At 33.7% G+C, this 18,580-nt stretch overlaps 1 protein-coding gene across 2 annotated transcripts; it reads left to right on the top strand.

Moving 5' to 3' along the window:
* Nucleotides 1-7,149, top strand: LOC127725558 (uncharacterized). 2 transcript variants are annotated; one of them, XM_052232614.1, is made up of 3 exons: nucleotides 1-50; nucleotides 4,200-4,380; nucleotides 5,307-7,149. In XM_052232614.1, exon 3 carries the CDS (start codon nucleotides 5,386-5,388, stop codon nucleotides 6,967-6,969), a length of 1,584 nt encoding a protein of 527 aa, XP_052088574.1. In that variant the 5' UTR covers nucleotides 1-50; nucleotides 4,200-4,380; nucleotides 5,307-5,385; the 3' UTR covers nucleotides 6,970-7,149. The 2 variants fall into 2 exon arrangements, with proteins under 2 accessions (XP_052088574.1, XP_052088573.1); XM_052232613.1 differs by having other exon boundaries at nucleotides 4,200-4,384.
* The last annotated feature ends 11,431 nt before the right edge of the window (nucleotides 7,150-18,580 follow it).

Genomic DNA, 18,580 nt, shown 5'->3' with positions numbered 1-18,580 from the left:
CCATATCATAGTGTTTTTCTAAACAGCGACCGTTTATACTTAGGATCAACGTAAGTTATTTATTTTAAACAATTGTTGTCAGAAACTTCGACAATAATGAAACTGCAGGTAATGGTTTTATCTTTTTTGTAGATAGAATTCATGATTGTTAACCATGTTAACACGTTATTTGAATATTTTATTTTTCATGCTTTAATTTCTGTACATGTGTTATATCATGGGTTTATACATCTATGGATAAATATATCGTGACAGGTGGGTTGCTTCGCGCATATAACTCGCGTACTATACTGTTCCCTAGCTGGTTCATATAATGAATCATCAAGTAAAACAGCGTGTTAAAAAAAAAAAAAACTGATCATTGTCTATTATCATCTGTAATAAATGGAAAAGAAATAAAATGGCAGATAAAAATAACACAAGTTGAAGACCATAACTTGGCCAAAACAAAAACGACAAGAAAACAAACAGAAGTCCACAAAACACTGCAACATTGAAATATAAATACGGCGTAACACCCTTTAAATAAAACTCTGCAACATAGAAATATAAATACGACGTAACACCCTTTAAATAAAACACTGCAACATTGAAATATAAATACGGCGTAACACCCTCTAAATAAAACACCGGGCTGAACTCAGATATGCCGGAAAGGAAAGCAATACCCGATTCACGTTCACCTGAAAACGATCGACGTAATCGTGGTAGTTGACTGAGCAGCTTAGCATTTTTGCGCCTGTCCCAAGTCAGGAGCTTCTAGTCTTTGTTAGTCTTCTATGTTTTTTTTTTTAATTTTAGTTCATTTATATGTTGCGGAGTTTATATTTTTAGTGTGACGTCCATTTTCACTGAAATAGTACACATTTTTGTTTAGGGGCCAGCTGAAGCCCGCCTCCGCTGTGTTGAAGACCCATTGGTGGCCTTGGGCTGTTTTCTGCTCTTTGGTCGGGTTGTTGTCTCTTTGACACATTCCCCATTTCCATTCTCAATTTTATTTACTTGACAGTTGTACAAGTTTATCCAACAAATACTACACATGTAGCTTAATATGACATCATGCAGACCACCTTTTGTTTATTGTCTTCGAGTCTCCAAAGTATTACATATAAAAATAAGAAGATATGGTATGATTGCCAATGAGACAACTCGCCACAAGAGACCAACTGACACAGAAACAGACGTAGAAGAAATACAACGTTGATATAATGGAATATGTGGACAGCTCTCTCACAAGCAAAACACCCTAACTGTAAAAATATAAGGCCATACACTACAGGCACAGGGAAACATTCTTCTGCATCCACACAGCAAGAGTAACAAACCCTGCAGTAAATATAACAAGAGGCTCTCAAGAGCCTGAATGGCGCACCTGTAATTTTTTGCTTAAATCTTTCATCAACGATTATTTTTGCTTTTCAATATATATTAATGAGTGGCTTAAAAATGCCATGTAAATGTTTTTTTGTATCTGTCATATTTTCTTCAAAAGCAAAAAAATGCATTTTACCCCTATGTTTCATTTTAGCCACAGTGGCTATGTTTCTTGAAGTACAAGGAAATAAAATACAAAAAATCATACTATATACTCTGAAACTCATTCAGCCCAAGTTTGGCTGAAATTGAATCAGCAGTTTCAAAGGAGAATATTTTTTAAAGTAAGCAAAAAATTGTCTTTAGAGGGCAATAACTCCTTTTACCCTATGTTCTATTTTAGCCATGGCAACCATGTTTTCTGAGGAAACAGAAAATAAAACACGAACTTTATTCTAGATAACCTAAGAATCATTCAACTTAAGTTTGGTTTAATTTGGTTCAGTACGTAGTTTCAGAGGAAGTTAGAAAACAGGATAAACAAATTGTGTAAAATTATTGTCCTTAAAGGGCAATAACTCCTTAAGGGGTCAATTGACAATTTTGGTCATTAAACTTATTTGTAGAAATTACTTTGCTGAACATTTATGCTGTTTACAGTTTATCTTTATCTATAAAAATATTCAAGATAAAAACCAAAAACTGCAAAATTTCCTTAAAATTACCAATTTAGTGGCAGCAACACAACAATGGGTTATTAGATTCATCTGAAAATTTCAAGGCTGATAGAACTTTACCTAATGAACATTTTTACCTCATATCAGATTTGCTCTAAATGCTTTAGTTTTTGAGATATAAGCCAAAAACTGCATTTTACCTCCTATGTTCTATTTTTAGCCATGGCGGTTAAGTTTTTTGACGAAACAGAAAATAAAACACAAACTTTATTCGAGATATCCTAAGGATCATTCAGCTTAAGTTTGGTTGGAATTGGTTCAGTAGTTTCAGAGGAGAAGATGTTTGAAATAGTTTACACCGGACGGACGACGACGACGACGGACGACGACGGGCGACGACGGACGCCAAGTGATTGCAAAAGCTCACATTTTCTTCGGAAAGGTGAGCTAAAAATAAGAAGATGTGGTATGATTGCCAATGAAACAACTCTTCACAAGAGACCATAGCATATTTTTCGCTACTTTTTTTTGAAAAGTACACTATGTAAGTGGTCCTGTGAGTTACAATTGTATTGAAATAAAGTAAAATATATGGAAACAATGGATTGTTGAAAGTGACAGTAGCGTGAAAGAAGAGTATAGAAATTAGCCTTCGGCATTCCGTTAGATCTCTATATGTTTACATGGTTCTGAGAAAGCAGCGATGAATTTTGCTGGAGTATCTATATTTTTTAACAATGAAAATGTTCTATAAAAAGGTGAATATATTTCATGTTTGAACCACTGCAATTTTTTACTATTTTAGAAATTCAGTTTGACTTCTACAAAGAAGGCCCTGTCGAAACAAATGTGGCCTTGGAGATGAAATTAGCCAAAACATAAATATTGTGGATAAAAGGTCTTGCAGGACAAAATTTTCTTCATACATTTGTCATTGTTCTTTTCCAGAGAAAAAAAAACAAAATTCATGCAAAAATAAGTTAAATGTGACATTTTGACCAATTTTAGACATATTAGATTTCCACTGCAAATAATCAAACAAGGTTAGTTAAGATTCACTACAGACTGACTTAAAAGCGATAATGATACTTCATTGATGCGTTTTCAACTTGTTTTTACACAAATGAGTTGACCTGAATCATTTATCATGCACACACAAGCAATTTTGGGATATTTATAACAGGGGTTTTCGTCGTTCCTGTTATATTTAGAATTCTGGGGGAAAGTCACTGTCTAAAGTCAACAAAACTAAGCTAAGCTTTACGATGGTTTATATATAACTTCTCCAATAGTGCAATACATTAATTACAATAAAAGTTCAACGGTAATATTCCGAAAAGATAAAACAAATGGTAATTCCAATAAATGTTCTATACTAAACACGATGAATGTCACTGTAAATGCACGGCGTCCGTATAGCTTGACCGCTGGTATCCAACTGACCATTTATATAGAAACGATTTAACATGAATTACGTTATCTTACTTAATCATAACTACATGTAATAATGAAATTTGTCACTTAATGATTCAAACAAATAATACAATTAAAAAACATATATATGATAACAAGAAATGGACAATGCTAGGATTAAAATGGATTAACTTCTCAACATGTAAGCTAACAATTTCGAGAACAATAGTCGCTTGCTTTTAGATAAAGTTTGAATTTCCACGAAATAAAACAAAGAGGAAAATATCGCTGTCACATATTAGTGTGTAGCTAACTTGTAATACTTTATTAAGTTTTAAGGGTATGCAAGAAATTTATATATTCAAAAATCTCCTTTGCAATAAAAACATAAGTGTTTTTGCTTTACTTGTAAGACCATTTGTTCTAGAAAATATTCATTTGCTATCATTAAATATAAAGATCTTTTTTAAAATAAAATAACAAACCCTTTTAAAATTAAATAATTATATCACCATTTTTCTTCAAATTACAGAACTTAGATTTGATCGTTGCCATCTACTTCTATTTTTACAGGTCCAGTGTTTTTTGGAACATGACCATGGTGGACTAAAGAATACTTAGATTTTAATTTAAGACAATATTTTGTACTTTTTAGCTTGTTATGACATATATATGTCGTACACACTACTGCTTTCTTTGAGAAGTAAACTTACGTAAATAAACTATTTGTTGGTCAAATAAGTTACAACATATTGAAATATGTATTAAAAAGTATGGATTTTTTTTCAATTGTAGACAGTGATTTGGCCAGTGTGAAAGTAGTGCTTTGGTCAAAGTGAAAGTATGATATAAATTAGTTTTCAGCATTTATGCAAGACTCAAATTTGATGGATGTTTACATGGCTCCCAAGAGAGAAAGCGATGATGAATTTTGCTGGAAGATATATTTGATTTTATTTGAATGATAAAGGTCTAAGTAGGTAAATTTATAACCTTTACAAAGAAGACACTGTCAAAATAATTGTTGTCTTAGATCTATTGCGAATCACATTCATTATTGTTACATCATACACATCTGATACTAAAAACGATTGTTTTTTACGCCAGACACGCGTTTTGTCTACACAAGAGTCATCAGTGATACTCGAATAAAAATAGCTAAATTAAGTACGAAGTTGAAGAGCATTGAGGACCAAAATTCCGAAAGGTTTTGCCAAATAAAGCTAAGGTAATCTATTCTTGGGTAGAAAATCCTTAGTATTTCGATCAGTTCAAAGTATTTCAAACAGTTAATTTATACATGTTACCATATAAATGATAACTGATGTCCATCAGAAGTGTTGACTACTGAGCTTGTGATACCCTCGGGGAGGAAACCTCCACCAACAATGACATTGACCTAGTGGTTGTATAAAAACTCGTCAAACAAACCAGGCTGATAATTTTAACTATAAACAACTATGAACTATAAACAACTGTCCTACAAGTGGGAGATTTAGCTAGCTATAAAACCAGGTTTAACCCAACATTTCCGTCGGAAAATGCCTGTACCAAGTCCGGAATATGACAGTTGTTTTTTACTTGTTCCGTTTATTGATAACGTTTAATTTTGTCAGTTTTTATGGACTTCCCGTAGGTATTTTTGTTATACTTTTTTTTTGTACACCAGGCGCGCGTTTCGTCTACAATAGACTCATCAGTGACGCTAGAAAGCTCAAATGCCAAATAAAATACGAAGTTAAAGAGTATTGTGGAGACAAAGCTAGTAGTGTTGTTAATTTCTAGCCCATTCGATTATAATCAAGGTATTAATCCTCTTTAAAATTGTTATGATTTATAGAAAGAGGAGCAGATTATCAGCATTTCAAAAACTTTAAAACATTTAATTATTTTATATTCCAGTCGTTCAAAAGGGAAAAACGGAAGTATCATAATACTTTCAAGTAACAATTGTATTACTAAGCAACAGTTTATACAAAACATGGAACTGGAAAAAGTAGAATGTTCTTCGTCAGAAGTTGTTTTGCTCATTAATGACCCAGCCGATGAGGAGACGTGCAATATTATTCGAGAGAAACTTACGGACAATAACATACTTTGCCATGGACTGTATGAAACCCCCGGTGAACAGATACTTCAGGTATTTATGAATTTAGCTCCAGTTGTAAAGAAAGCTGTATTCCTCTTCTCACATTCTTCCTCAGGAAATAAAGGACTTCAGTACATTATGTCTATGGTTATTTTCGGAATAACAAAAGAAAACATAATAACAGTATTCATACCATATGATATACCTGTGATAGATGGACTCAAACTTCTACAGCAAACAATAGTTATAAAAACAGATTCAGAGTCGTGGCTCGATGATTTAGTGGCTGAACTGACATTAGTTTTACCAAGCTATACACAAATATTGAGCAAAGGGAATGTAATAGACAGTCTTATGTTTCAAGGTTTATGTGTTCAACATATGCAGACAGATATTTTAGGAGTTCTAGTGGTTGCTGACAAACTATGTTTGCAAATTGATTTAGACGAGTATTTGAAACATCAAGATCGTCATCATGTATACAAGACATCAAGGGTGATAGAAGAATTCCGCTTTTTACGTAACATAAATTCGTCAGTTATTATTATTGTAAACCAGAAAGAACGTCAAAAAGCCCTTACATCTGCCAAGGAAGATATTGGTGCCTTTGCTGCTTCTGTAATTGACACATCAATAGCTTTAGCAAGATGTGATTGGTCGGTCGCATGTACCGTGAAAGGAAAATTCCAAGCGGAAGAACAACAATTTCTCTCTGACATTTATCCTTGTATTTCTTATACTTTGATGAATACATTTATAGAATCAATTAAAGAACCGATTATACCACAATTTGAAAATGTAGAAGATAGAATTGATTCGTATCCACAGACATGGAAAGATGAAAATTTTGAATCTGTTCAAAGTATGAGCACCGCAGGCTTCTTTTACGCGGGATTTGGTGAATCAGGGCGTTGCTTTCATTGTGGATGTGTATTGACAAATATTCGTCAACAAGGACTTCCTCTAGTTGCACATGCAGCCAGATACCCAACATGCAGTTATGCTAAAAGTAATTTAACAGACGAAGAAATCACAGAAGCAATAGCAAAGTTTAAGGGTATCGATGAAAAGTCGAAAATTGCAGAAGCAGTAAAAGAAAAATTTCAAGAACTTGATATCCGAATAAAAACTTTCGAGTCCTATGAAAGTAAAAATGGTCAAACTGACATTGACATATATGGGGTAGCTGAAGCAGGATTTTATTACATTGGACTCGAAAACATTGTTCAATGTTTTCAATGTAGTGTGAGATTTTACGGAATACCAGGTGATCAAAGTCCTTGGAGTATGCACGCATCTCTTTCACCAACTTGTGCTTATGTAATCAAAGAAAAGGGGGAGAACTTTATTAAGGAACTTCAGACAGCAAAAGATCAAACATTGAATTCAGATTACACGGTAATAACATTTATAAGAAAAACATGTGACAGTACAAAACGACGAGAGTGGCCAAAGAATTTATTTCGGCCATGGTGACATTAAAGAGTTTCACTGAATAATACCGTACATTTATAAACATTGCAAAGTTTTCAGCAATATATAGGTGACTAAAAATTATGATGAGTTCTGCATTGATCAGAGTTTAAAGAAAAGCAATAATATTATTTGTTAAACTGTATATTTAAATATATGTACAAATATATATTGTCTAACGTTTCTCGACATCAGTATTGCTCAAAGATAAAATATTTGAATATCCAAACTTGATACAAACGTGGAAGAACTGATAAAACCCAAAGGATCAAAAGAAAAGCTAAACACTGACAATGAATCGGAGCTATACATGAGGGAGATATATTTCTCAATTCAAAACGATTCACAAAAGAGAGTCGGCAGATACTAAATGGATATTCAAACTCATAAGTCGATGACAAACTGACAACTCCATGGCATTTAAAATCACCAAAAAGACAAACAACAAAATACAACACACAACACCGAACGCAAGAGACTGAGCAACACAAACCCCCAACAATAACTGGAGTTGACCTCAGGTGCTCCAGAAGGGTAAGCAGAACCTGCTCCATATGTGACACCCGTCGTGTTACTCCTATAAAATATTCTGATCAGCTATATCAAATAATAAGGCATAACGCAATAGTGACACTTATCTAACCCTAAGACATCGCCAAATTCGTACACCATTGGTCATATAAAGTTGCTTACTCTAAAACTTGACCGAATGAAAAATTTTGAAATGGAACAACGATATGTAATAAACAAGACTGTTACCGATAGAAACAACACAGACATTGAGAAATTAAAAAGCACAAGAACAACACTGAAAACTAAAGCAGGAGCAAAATTTTATAACATCACATTTCAACTAGAATTGCGATTGCAAGCAATAGCGGATGATGTCACCGCGTACTGGGAATTGTCACAGTAGCAGCAAAAATTTTGAATATACCAAAGTCAAATGGCACATCTATATATGCCAGAACTTCCATGCCTTCGAATCTCTCCCCCCTTTTTCTTCTCGTGGAAAAAAAATGCAATTATCCCGTCAAGTTTGAGATCTATATATAGTTTGGGAAATATTTTGAATCTAAAATAAGATCCGCGCGCGGGACATGGCGTCACTTGATGCACGAATATATGATCGTGGACTTGGCACATTAATATTTTTTAGAGGGGAATTTTGAACAGACAACATGTGTATATATTGACGGAGTAGCATACTAACTGTTTCTTTTTGTTCTTTTATGGGTAATGGATGGTTGATCGCGGATCACACGATACATGTATTTTATCCTGTACAATGGTAAAACAAAATTGAGAATGGAAACGAGAAATGTGTCAAAGAGCTAGATCGAGACAACAACCCGACCAAAGAGCAGAAAACCGCCCAAGGAAATTTGCTTTTCGAACCAAGAAAGATCATACACACAATGAATACTGTATCGTCAAGATATCACCATAAAACAGTTTTAGGATTGATGTTTTTTTTTTTTAATAAATTGAAGATTCCTAAATTCGAACTATTAAGACAGACAACTCAATGTAATTGACATTACAGAAATATGTAATCAAAAGAAAAGTACTGGACTTAAAAAAGAAAATATTACCAATACTATATATTAATTTTGTTAGAAACTTTTGCTCTAATTTTTTTAGCAAATATTTAGCCAATCAAATAGTGAAAATATTGTTTGTATTCTTAAAAAGTTACATGTTATCAAAATCATGTTTTGAAAAAATTCTTATAGTCGTAATAGAGGGGTTTAGTTAGCGATTTCTCAAAAGTAATACAAAACTAGTAATTTCAGTAAGTTGTAATTTAAGTTCAAATATTTTCTATATATTTTTTCTTTGAAATATAAAAATTCCGTAATGATTCAGTTATACAGTAAGAGAAAAGATTCAGTAATTCATAGTAATCTTGATTTTACAAAATGAATTTTCGTACACCTTAAAGAACATGTTTGACACACATATTGCCGTTTTACTCATATATCTATTAGTTGTTTTAGTTGGGTTCATATTCATTTATTTCTAGTTTTATGTACCGTGTTTCATATGAATGTTGCTGGTTGAATTGAGGTTTCCTATCAGATATATACGACTTCTGATTTCATCATATTGCCGTCCTCTAACATTTCATGTAGACCTTACAAAGAAAACATGTAATTTGCACCACTTATTTTTCTCTTAAAAATATAGTAATTGACATAAAAGAAAAAAAGAACAAAATCTTGGCTACATTAAAATTAGACGGCAAGTCAACAACGCAAATATTACAAATATTTTCACTATTTGATTTTTCATACGAAAAGCGCTTCGGACGCATAAAATTATTTAACGTGTTGTTTTCCATTTTTACATCACTGGGTCGATACCTCTGCTGGTGGACTATCAGTCCCCGAGGGTATCATCAACTCAGTAGTCAGTACTTCGGTACTGACATGATTTATAACAAACCATTCTAAATTGTCCGTTAATAAATTTTGAAATTATAAAAAAACTTAGGTTTCAACTCCCTCAGGCAAAGTTGACCTTAGATGAATTTAGCTATTTATTTTAGGTGTTTTTGTCATATAGCTCTTCAACTGTTTCGGTACTTATACATCCCTCGGATTTCAAATGTTTGGCTTTAAGCGTTCCTGATGAAGGTAAATCCAGAAAAGCGCTTCAGACGCATAAAATTATTTAACGTGATGTTTTCCATTTTTACACTTACATCAGAAATTAAATAAAGATAAATAAACCATCTATCGCTCGTTAAGAGACACCAAATTCGAACAGTGGAATTGTCACATGCCAAAATAAGTGTTGGTTAAAGTACATCCGTTTTTATCATTGTTGAAGCCGTGCGGTGACCTGTATGTATAGTTCTAACTTCAGAATCTATACGTCTATACGTCATTTGGTCTCTGGTGGAGAGTTGTTTCATTGGGAATCATACCACATCTTTACTACATCTTCTTATTTGTATGCTTAATAAGTTTTTATTAACGTAATTGTTTATTTGATTTCCCATATATTTTAATTTCCAGCAGTTGCTTGATAATCTTGCTTGATGAATTTTACTCCACAACATGTGTCGTGTTCATTGATACCCATTATATGACAATGCATTTCCTTTGCATGCGTTACATTTTGGTACTGTAGCTTCTATTATTTTCCTTATAAAGTTTTATTTCAAGGAGAGGTGACAAATACATGTATGTAAGGCGGGTGACATTGATGGTCAACATACTCAACCCATTCAAAACACACTGTGCAGGGGCGGATCCAGGACTTTGGAGAGGGGGGGGGGTGTAGTATTAAAGTTCGCCGAGAGAAGCGAGGCGAAAATTTTTTTGGACCTTTTTTTGGCTAAAAAACATAAAATAAGTGTAAAATGCATTTTAAAGTTAAAGTGTAGGGGTTGGACATTTTTGGTGCCGTATTCTCTCCATTAATTGTCTATTATAAAATGATTGGATGGATCCAAAGCTATGTACTAATTAATATATTTGATGTGGGATTTGTCAGTAAAAAATGGACATGGAAAATTTTCGTTTGTTGTATGGTTAGTTAGCATAACCTCACAGATTTCTTGTTGTAAACAAGATATACGGCTATTCAATGAAATTTACAATACGACCGACACGAAGAAAGACAAACAAGCAATTTTTATCCAAATGTTTGGTTGAAATGTTTCAACCAACAAAGGAAGTGAGGGGTTCCAAATCAACCAAAGGCTGCGAATGAGTCGGAAATGACAATGAATTTGTGAATGACGGTCGACACATGGAGACATATAGGCCACACCCAGCAGGCAGGTTGCTGTCGGGCCTTGTAAAAAGTATTCAGTATATCAGTTCGGCGAAACAGACATTCCGGTCAGATATGGGATTCACATGCAACCCCCCAAAAAATAATTACGCCCGTTTTTTATTCATCATGTTCATTTAATGCTAAATAATTTTGTTGAAAATACTTTTTTCTAATAGCAAAAAAGTGGACAAGATTATTGTTTTCAATCCAGATACGGCCAGAATTTTTGTTTAAGGCAAAAATCAGGGTCAGAATTTTTTCTCTAAAATATCTCAGACTGCCCCCTCAAATCAAATGGTCCGTACCTTAGACTTTAAATCTATATCTAGAGCTTACTGACTGGGGATCACTATTCAGAAATGTTATTAATGGGCTAGGCGTGCGGGGTTAAACATGTTTTCGTAGGTAAATAATATTGCTGTGGAATTTTTTTTTTTCATGAGAGTGTAATAGAGTATTACTTTCTGTTGGGTGGAATTGTGAAATAGAAGTCAATACGTTCTTGCTCAATACTTTGTCGCTTTGAAGGCGTCATGCTTGTCATCCTCAGCCGAAGCAATGTGTTACTGTAATTTGAATTTCAAAATGACTGAGTGACGTTTTTTTTCGACGTACTTGTCAACTCCACCGTAGCGAATCACATGACTTTGACATAATCAATAATATATTACAGTAAATACGAGCGAAGCATATCTTTATAAGTAAAGAATTGCCGCATAAAAATTAAATACACGGGAAATGGCAAAGTTCGCGAAGTCTAGTCTGATTAATCATTTGACAAAAAAAAAGTGCAAGCAAAGGGGGGGGGGCGTACGCCCTCTACGCCCCCCTCTGGATCCGCCACTGCTGTGACAGTTCATTCTGGTTTTCAGTCGTCTGTGTGGTCCATGAAGCTCAATATTTTCTTTGTAATGTTTTATAGTCTTTGGTTTACGTTTCTGAGTGTCTCTTCAGTATCGTAAGAGTTGACCGGGGCATAAAAATATGGTCAGTTCCACTCTCCTGTCCGACGGTCAGTCCCATGCTGATGGGATGTATAAATCATTTCCCCGTCTAGTCAACATTGGGAGGTCAAATCCGATGTCTCGTTCTTGTGTTTGCTATAAAAAGAAAAAAAGTGTGTTCGTACCCAGTACCCTCTTGTTTGGGTTGTAGTTTTAGTTTCTGACCAGTCATCATTTCACAAAGATTATTTTCAAATAAGAACCTTTATTTAGGTTACACAGTGTTTGATTACGTATAAAGTGATATTAGTGGAGCGGCGAATGTTGAAAAAGATGCTTAGTTAACGAGTTTAAATTACCTAAATACCGGTACCTCATGGAATATTAATTATCCCTTTTCTAAACATGATAGTAGTGATGCCCAAAGACCTTGAGGAAATACGTAATCTGGTGAAATACCTTTGCAATTATCTACGGTGCATCGCCATGAAATATCCCCCAACTTAAGTGTTCTGTCGATACGGAAAGTAAATCCATCGTACACAAATGTTTTTTCCCCGATTTGTTTCTGGCAAACGAAACTCCATGTGTGTGCCTTGACGAAAATTTACAAACTGAATGCTATTTACTCTGAAATATTCGCAATGAAGTTACATTAGAAGTCCATTACTAGTCTAGTAATGGACTTCTGGTTACATGTATATCTTAGGCTATTTCGGGATTTCTCATGATCACTGTATATTTTAATAGAATTCAATATGAAAAATATATAATTTAAATTTACAAATAGAATATGTTCAAAATTCATTTTAACATTAGTCATATTTATTATGAAATATCTTTATTTTACCTGTGTTACCTGTAAAATGAATGCGCGCAAACGTAAACATTTTTAATCCCCAAATGCGCGCAAATGTAATGCGCCATATCCAGAAATCAACGCCACTTTGCTTATTTGAATATTATACTAAAGAAATCGGATACGGGTCACGGAAATTATATTGAAATAATAGGGAATTTAGAAAAAAATGTCTGTTTTAACTTTGATTTAAGTGATAGACAGGTTGCCGGGGCAGAAAATAAATCTACACAACAATATACACCATTTAAACTAAATATAATGACTGGCGTTGCAAAAATCAAGGTTCCTGAGCTATTTTAAAAATCGAAGCGAGAGGCTTTTAACATTGCAGTATAAAATACAGGCTAAAATGGCTGAAACGTCAAATTTGCAAACTTCGTGTTGAAAATTGGCTAACAAGGTCATTAGAAATACAGGTTGCCGGGGTGAAACTTGAAACTTGAATGTCCAAAGAATAAGCAAGTCCAAACCTTGTATGTGTAGTCGTTGAACTATAGGTTCCCACGTAAAGTTAAAATGCCTCTATTTCAAGAAGAATAAACTCACGAAAACACGAAAATTTCACTAAATTCCCGTTCATTGTTTTGATTTTGACCACCTGACAACTTTACGGAAATATCAGAGTGATTATAAACAAGGACTCTGTGACGGACAACTTATAATATCCGTGTTTTAAAGATTTTAATGATTTCAAGCCAGTCCAGTTCAAACTATTATCACGTGGTACAATTCTCATTTACATATTATGAATATTAATTAGCAAAAGTAGTACTAATTTCTGGCTATGCAATATGATTACTCTTGAACTCCATACATTAAAAGGGCATTTCATTAAGCGCAATATTCAAAGCACAGAGCATCTGAAAATGGTGGAATAAAACACAATAAAATCACTGTTTTTCACCTAGCATTATTTGTACGTGCAATAAATGTGTATTTTAAAGGTACAATCGTAAAGCCGTCGTATAATACTTCAATCGACCCGATTTACTTATTGAAGAAAATTCATAATAAGCAATATAAATGGTTAAACATCTGCATTTTATCAGAATTTCATTGGCGGATATATTTGTCACACATAAACCGACACTGTTCTGGTTTCTAGTTATAAACCCACATTAGACAATTTTGCGATGGTCATTTGTAGTTATTATCACGCGTATTTCTGGTTTACTTTAGCATTTCTGAAGCTTTGCGATTTAGTTATGTTGTTAGGTATTGTTGTGTCTGTTGAATTTAACCGTGAAAGTGACAATCATTGTAGGCGCGTTTTATGTACAGGTATGTTCGATCTGTTTGATATTCAAGTGAAAGGACAATTACACTAGTTCGTTAAAACTGGCTCCGTCATTATTTCAATGAATTATGTAATGATGCGTTAACTGATTCAAACATATTTAGGTATCACAGGTCTTGTTGTAAAAGCTACACAAGTATACAGAACTTGAAATAATAGCACGGCTGAAAAGAAAGCACCAGATATGAAGCCAGATTTATCCAATTCTTTGTTGGTTGATAGTAATGTTGATCTGGCCTCTCGATACATTCATAGAAAGTGAAAACTTTGCATACCATGCTGGAAGATTAGCAAATCTAAATGGTTGTGCTGTTAGAGCAGGCGACGCTGATATGATATACCGAATAAAGCTTGAGAATTTTCTCAATAACGCAGTTTATCATGCTGCATATTTGACCACATGCTTGGCATAAAGACCAAATTACACAGAGTAGTTATAATTATAGTCATAGACCTTATTCGTGACAAAAAGACTTCTTATTTTATCAATGTTGATAATGTACCAGTCTTTCTTACCAAATAACATTAGTAAGACCTATTGCAATTACTCTGAACTCAAGGTTAACTTAAGAAGCACTTCGTGGATGCCATAGTGTTCTTTTCTAAACAAGGACATGGTAACTCGAACATTTGATTTGCAAGAGTCATTTCTAATGGCGACGCCTTTAAAGCTACGAATTACATCGAAGCATAATCGAAAATTGTTTAAAAGCCGATAGACGGTAATGTTATCATATGTACGACTTCACGTTGTAACCATGAAGAAGCAGATACCACAATGATTTTCAATACTTTTCATGCTGATGATATGTTTGGCGGAAAAACGGTAAGGATAGAAATGTTATTAAAACAGATGATACTGGTGTTCTTGTTCTGGCTGTCCATTTCTCCTGGTGCTTAAGAAGTATGTGTTCAGACGGGTTTAATTGACAGCTTGTAGGATAACAGACGATTTATCCCAGTTCACGCCACTGTTTCGTCTTTTGATAAAGTTGTCAACGAAATTCATGCCTTGAGCAGATGTTATTCCAACTCAAGTTTTTTGTGGAATTGGTAAAAAGTCGGTATGCAACCACCTTCGGACGAAAGCAAGTCACTTCAGTAAGTTTGTAGCATTAGCAAACGGTGATGTTGATAGTGCTATAGATGATGCTAGGGTGTTTTTTACTGCGTTATACGACTTAAAATACAAGTTCAATAAATCTCACAACAATTTAAATTTGCTTAGACAACAGTTGGCTATATATCTAGATAAAAGTGTAATAAAGCTTCCGCCATGTGAGTAAGTGTTTAAGCAACATGTACTACATTTGTACGTGTACTATGGTAAAGCAAAGTTTGGGTGTAGGCATATATTTCAACCCAAATAATGGCACGACATGTGAGTTTGGTTGGAAAATTTAGCAAAATGACAAGTAAGAGCCAGTTTTCTTTGAAGGATAAATGACATCAGACTCTCTACAAGACCTTGTTTGTTCATGTAAGGAGAAAAACATGTGCAGGCAGCATGCGTTAACAAGGAGCAGTGACTCATTTCTAAAACAATATTACGAGAAAAAATACTCGCAAGTCATGAACATTTCAGTAAAACTTACGATCAATTTTAGTCGTAAGATTTCTTGGTAAAAGAGTCAAAGGTGGCCTGTTGCAAGGCAGAACGTGTGTCCCTTTCTAATATACCCACATATTCCAGTGGCAGTCCAAATTTCCCCGACCTTCATACCAGACGTCCTCTGTTACAGGATCTACCTAATGTATTTATTGTTAATGTGTTCTCGTCCTGAAAGTGCATGAAATAATTGCCACTGGACGTTAAGCAATCAACAATCAATCAATCAATCTTTCTTGCACGAATTTGTGTCAAAATGTAGGTAATTGTAACAATGTCCAGGCCGTATCAGCCGACATAGCTGATGAAACAGATGACATATGATGAACATTATTTATTGGAAATATTTTATAACTAAATTGGGGTGTTCCTCGTTCATGTCGTATGTGAATTATATTAACTTTCTATTTTTCGACGTTTCAATTTGTATATGAAAATGGTCTTACTTTTTGAATTTGTCATAAAACCCGCTTGCATTCATTACAGTACCGTCGAATGAAAGTTAATTGTAGTTGTCAGTTCAATAACTCGTGCTTCTTGTATCATCTGAAAAATTGTCGTGTATTGGGACTAACAGTGGAAATTATTTTCAAGAAAACTCAGTGACATGTTGAATCCTGGAAAACTGACTGAGATGAAATCTAACTTGCAAATGTGGTTGGATATTATCAACAATGTATTTCGGATACTCCTTTAAGACATATTATTCTCTAATGTATGTATATCTTGTCCAGAAATGCTATTTATCGAGGTCGAAGATCAAGGTCATTCTGTTGCAATTATAATTTATTAGACTTTGAAATTTCCATCAAACGTGTTAACTTCGAAAAAGTTAAATAATACGTTATTCTGATGTCATGTGCAAATATGAAACACATCTTAGTCGGAACTTAAGCATTGATACATAATACTACTTGAATAATTTATTGAATGGATTATTGATTTTGAAAAAAATCTGCAGTTTGTTTCTCTAGATGAAAATAGGAATTTTTTAAGTGATGACCTTTGACCTTGATTTAAGGCATGATGGCACCAGCTTTCATATTTACGACACAAATTTTGAAAAAGTACACGATTTAAGCTTTCAAATGAATTATAAATGTAGGTAATTTAAATTTCTAAAATTGTCCTCTCCGCCGCTCCACTATATTGATTTAATGGAGTAGCCTGGGTAATACTTTGATATTTAGTATTGTTTGTCTTAAATTATAACGATATTGTTGTTAATTAATGCTGTACATTCATTATACTACATGTAACCACAGATTTTAATTTTGAAATACGCGTCATTACAAACGTAAGCAATGTTACGTGATCATGACTAAAAACAAATGTGACCACAATCTACTCTTTTTTCAAGTACAAACAAGATTTTCTCTTATAAATCACAATTTTTATATTTTATGTAAATAGCAAACACATGTAATTGGAAAAGAGAACATTATAAAACGCAACCTTTTGAATCCGATTATTTATGTAACGTTAAATTTAATGCTTTTACGAGGGTCTTGATGGGGGTCCTTTATTTCTGTAATCTTTCATGTTTCGGTAATGTTTCTCTATTCGTTGATTCGTTGTACTTTTTTGCCCTTTATTCTCTTTTCTTTATATATTAGAACCCCATTTTGACCCATATTTCTTTTATCTGAGCCCATTAATATTATTCTATAGTCATTGCTTCTGTAAAAATGTATATACATGCTCCCAGCGTACAACAATCAATTTCGAAAAAAACATCGTTCAGGTAGATGGGGGGTCTAAATAAAAACAATATTATAGAACTTTTCAACCTGTAGCTCTAAACTAGAGGCTCTAGAGAGCCTGTGTCACTCACCTAGGTAAATGTGCATCTTCAACAATGGACTTTCTCCAACATTGTGGACTAGAATAGAATTAATGACAAAAAAATCTTTTTTGTTTTTTGTGTATTGCTGATCATTTTTTCTGTTCAGTTTCTCTCTATCTTCTTAACTTTTTGCCCCCCCCCCCCCCAAAAAAAAAAAATCATCTAAGGGCATTCACTCTGATAAAGTGTCTACTAATTATTTCGGCAAAATTTGAGTTACTTGTAGATCTTGTCTTGCTGATCATCTTAAAGTGTCTAATATATATCTTTCAGATTTATCAAGATAATAGGCAAAAACGCAAAATATTGATAAAAATCGTCATTAAAGGTCTAAAACTCAAATAAGGATTTGTTTGACGATTTCAGCAGTGACTTAATTGTAGTTCTTGTCTTGCTGATCATTTTTGCTTATTTAAGTTTCTATCAATCTATTATAATTTTTAAGATATAAAACAAAATGCCAAAAATTGGTACAAATTGTTATGAAAGGGCAAAAACTCTGATAAGGATTCGTCATACGATTTCCTCCATATGACTTAATTGTAGATCCTGTCGTGCTGATTATTTTTTCTATTTTGAAGTTTCTCTCTATCTTTTATATTTGATAAGATATTAGCAAAATTGCCAAAAATCGGTAAAAATCGTCATTTAAGGGCAATAACTCCAGACCTATAAGAAGTCGTCTGACATTTTGATATGAATAGACAATAGGTAGATCTCAACATTTTGAACATTTTTGCTCGTGTCAGATTTTGTCTATCTATATCGGTTTTCAAGATAAAGGTCAAAACTTGTATTTTACCCCTATGTTCTATTTTTAGCCATGGCGGCCATGTTGGTTGGCAAGCGGGGTCATCGGACACATTTTTAAAACTAGATACCCAAATGATGATTGTTACCAGGTTTGGTTACATTTGGCCCAGAATTTTTAGAGGAGAAGATTTTTGTAAAAGTTAACGGACGACGACGACGGACAACAAGTGATGAGAAGAGCTCACTTGGTCCTTTGAGGCAGGTGAGCTAAATTGGGTCCGTGACCCATATTTTTTATTATACTTTTGAAAATAGATGATGATATCAACTACATTTGCAAAGTATGTTCTTAACTTCCCATTACACATTTACTTGTTGTTTTTGTTTACGTACTTCATCATACATACGTAAGCCATTTCTATTCAAATGCAACGAAATGAATTTTTTTTTTGTCAATAATGTATACATTGTGACATTTACAGCTGGAAATCATATTGATATTACTCCTGGTTCT

The sequence above is a fragment of the Mytilus californianus genome, unplaced genomic scaffold (genome assembly GCF_021869535.1).
Source record: "Mytilus californianus isolate M0D057914Y unplaced genomic scaffold, xbMytCali1.0.p SCAF_15, whole genome shotgun sequence".
In the NCBI taxonomy this organism is placed as follows: domain Eukaryota; kingdom Metazoa; phylum Mollusca; class Bivalvia; order Mytilida; family Mytilidae; genus Mytilus; species Mytilus californianus.
Note: the sequence above shows the minus strand (reverse complement) of the source record. Positions and strands in the feature narration are given on the sequence as shown.

What these genes read in the sequence shown, in the direction of transcription:
- LOC127725558 (XM_052232614.1), top strand. Translation starts at nt 5,386, where the DNA reads ATGGAACTGGAAAAAGTAGAATGTTCTTCGTCAGAAGTTGTTTTGCTC.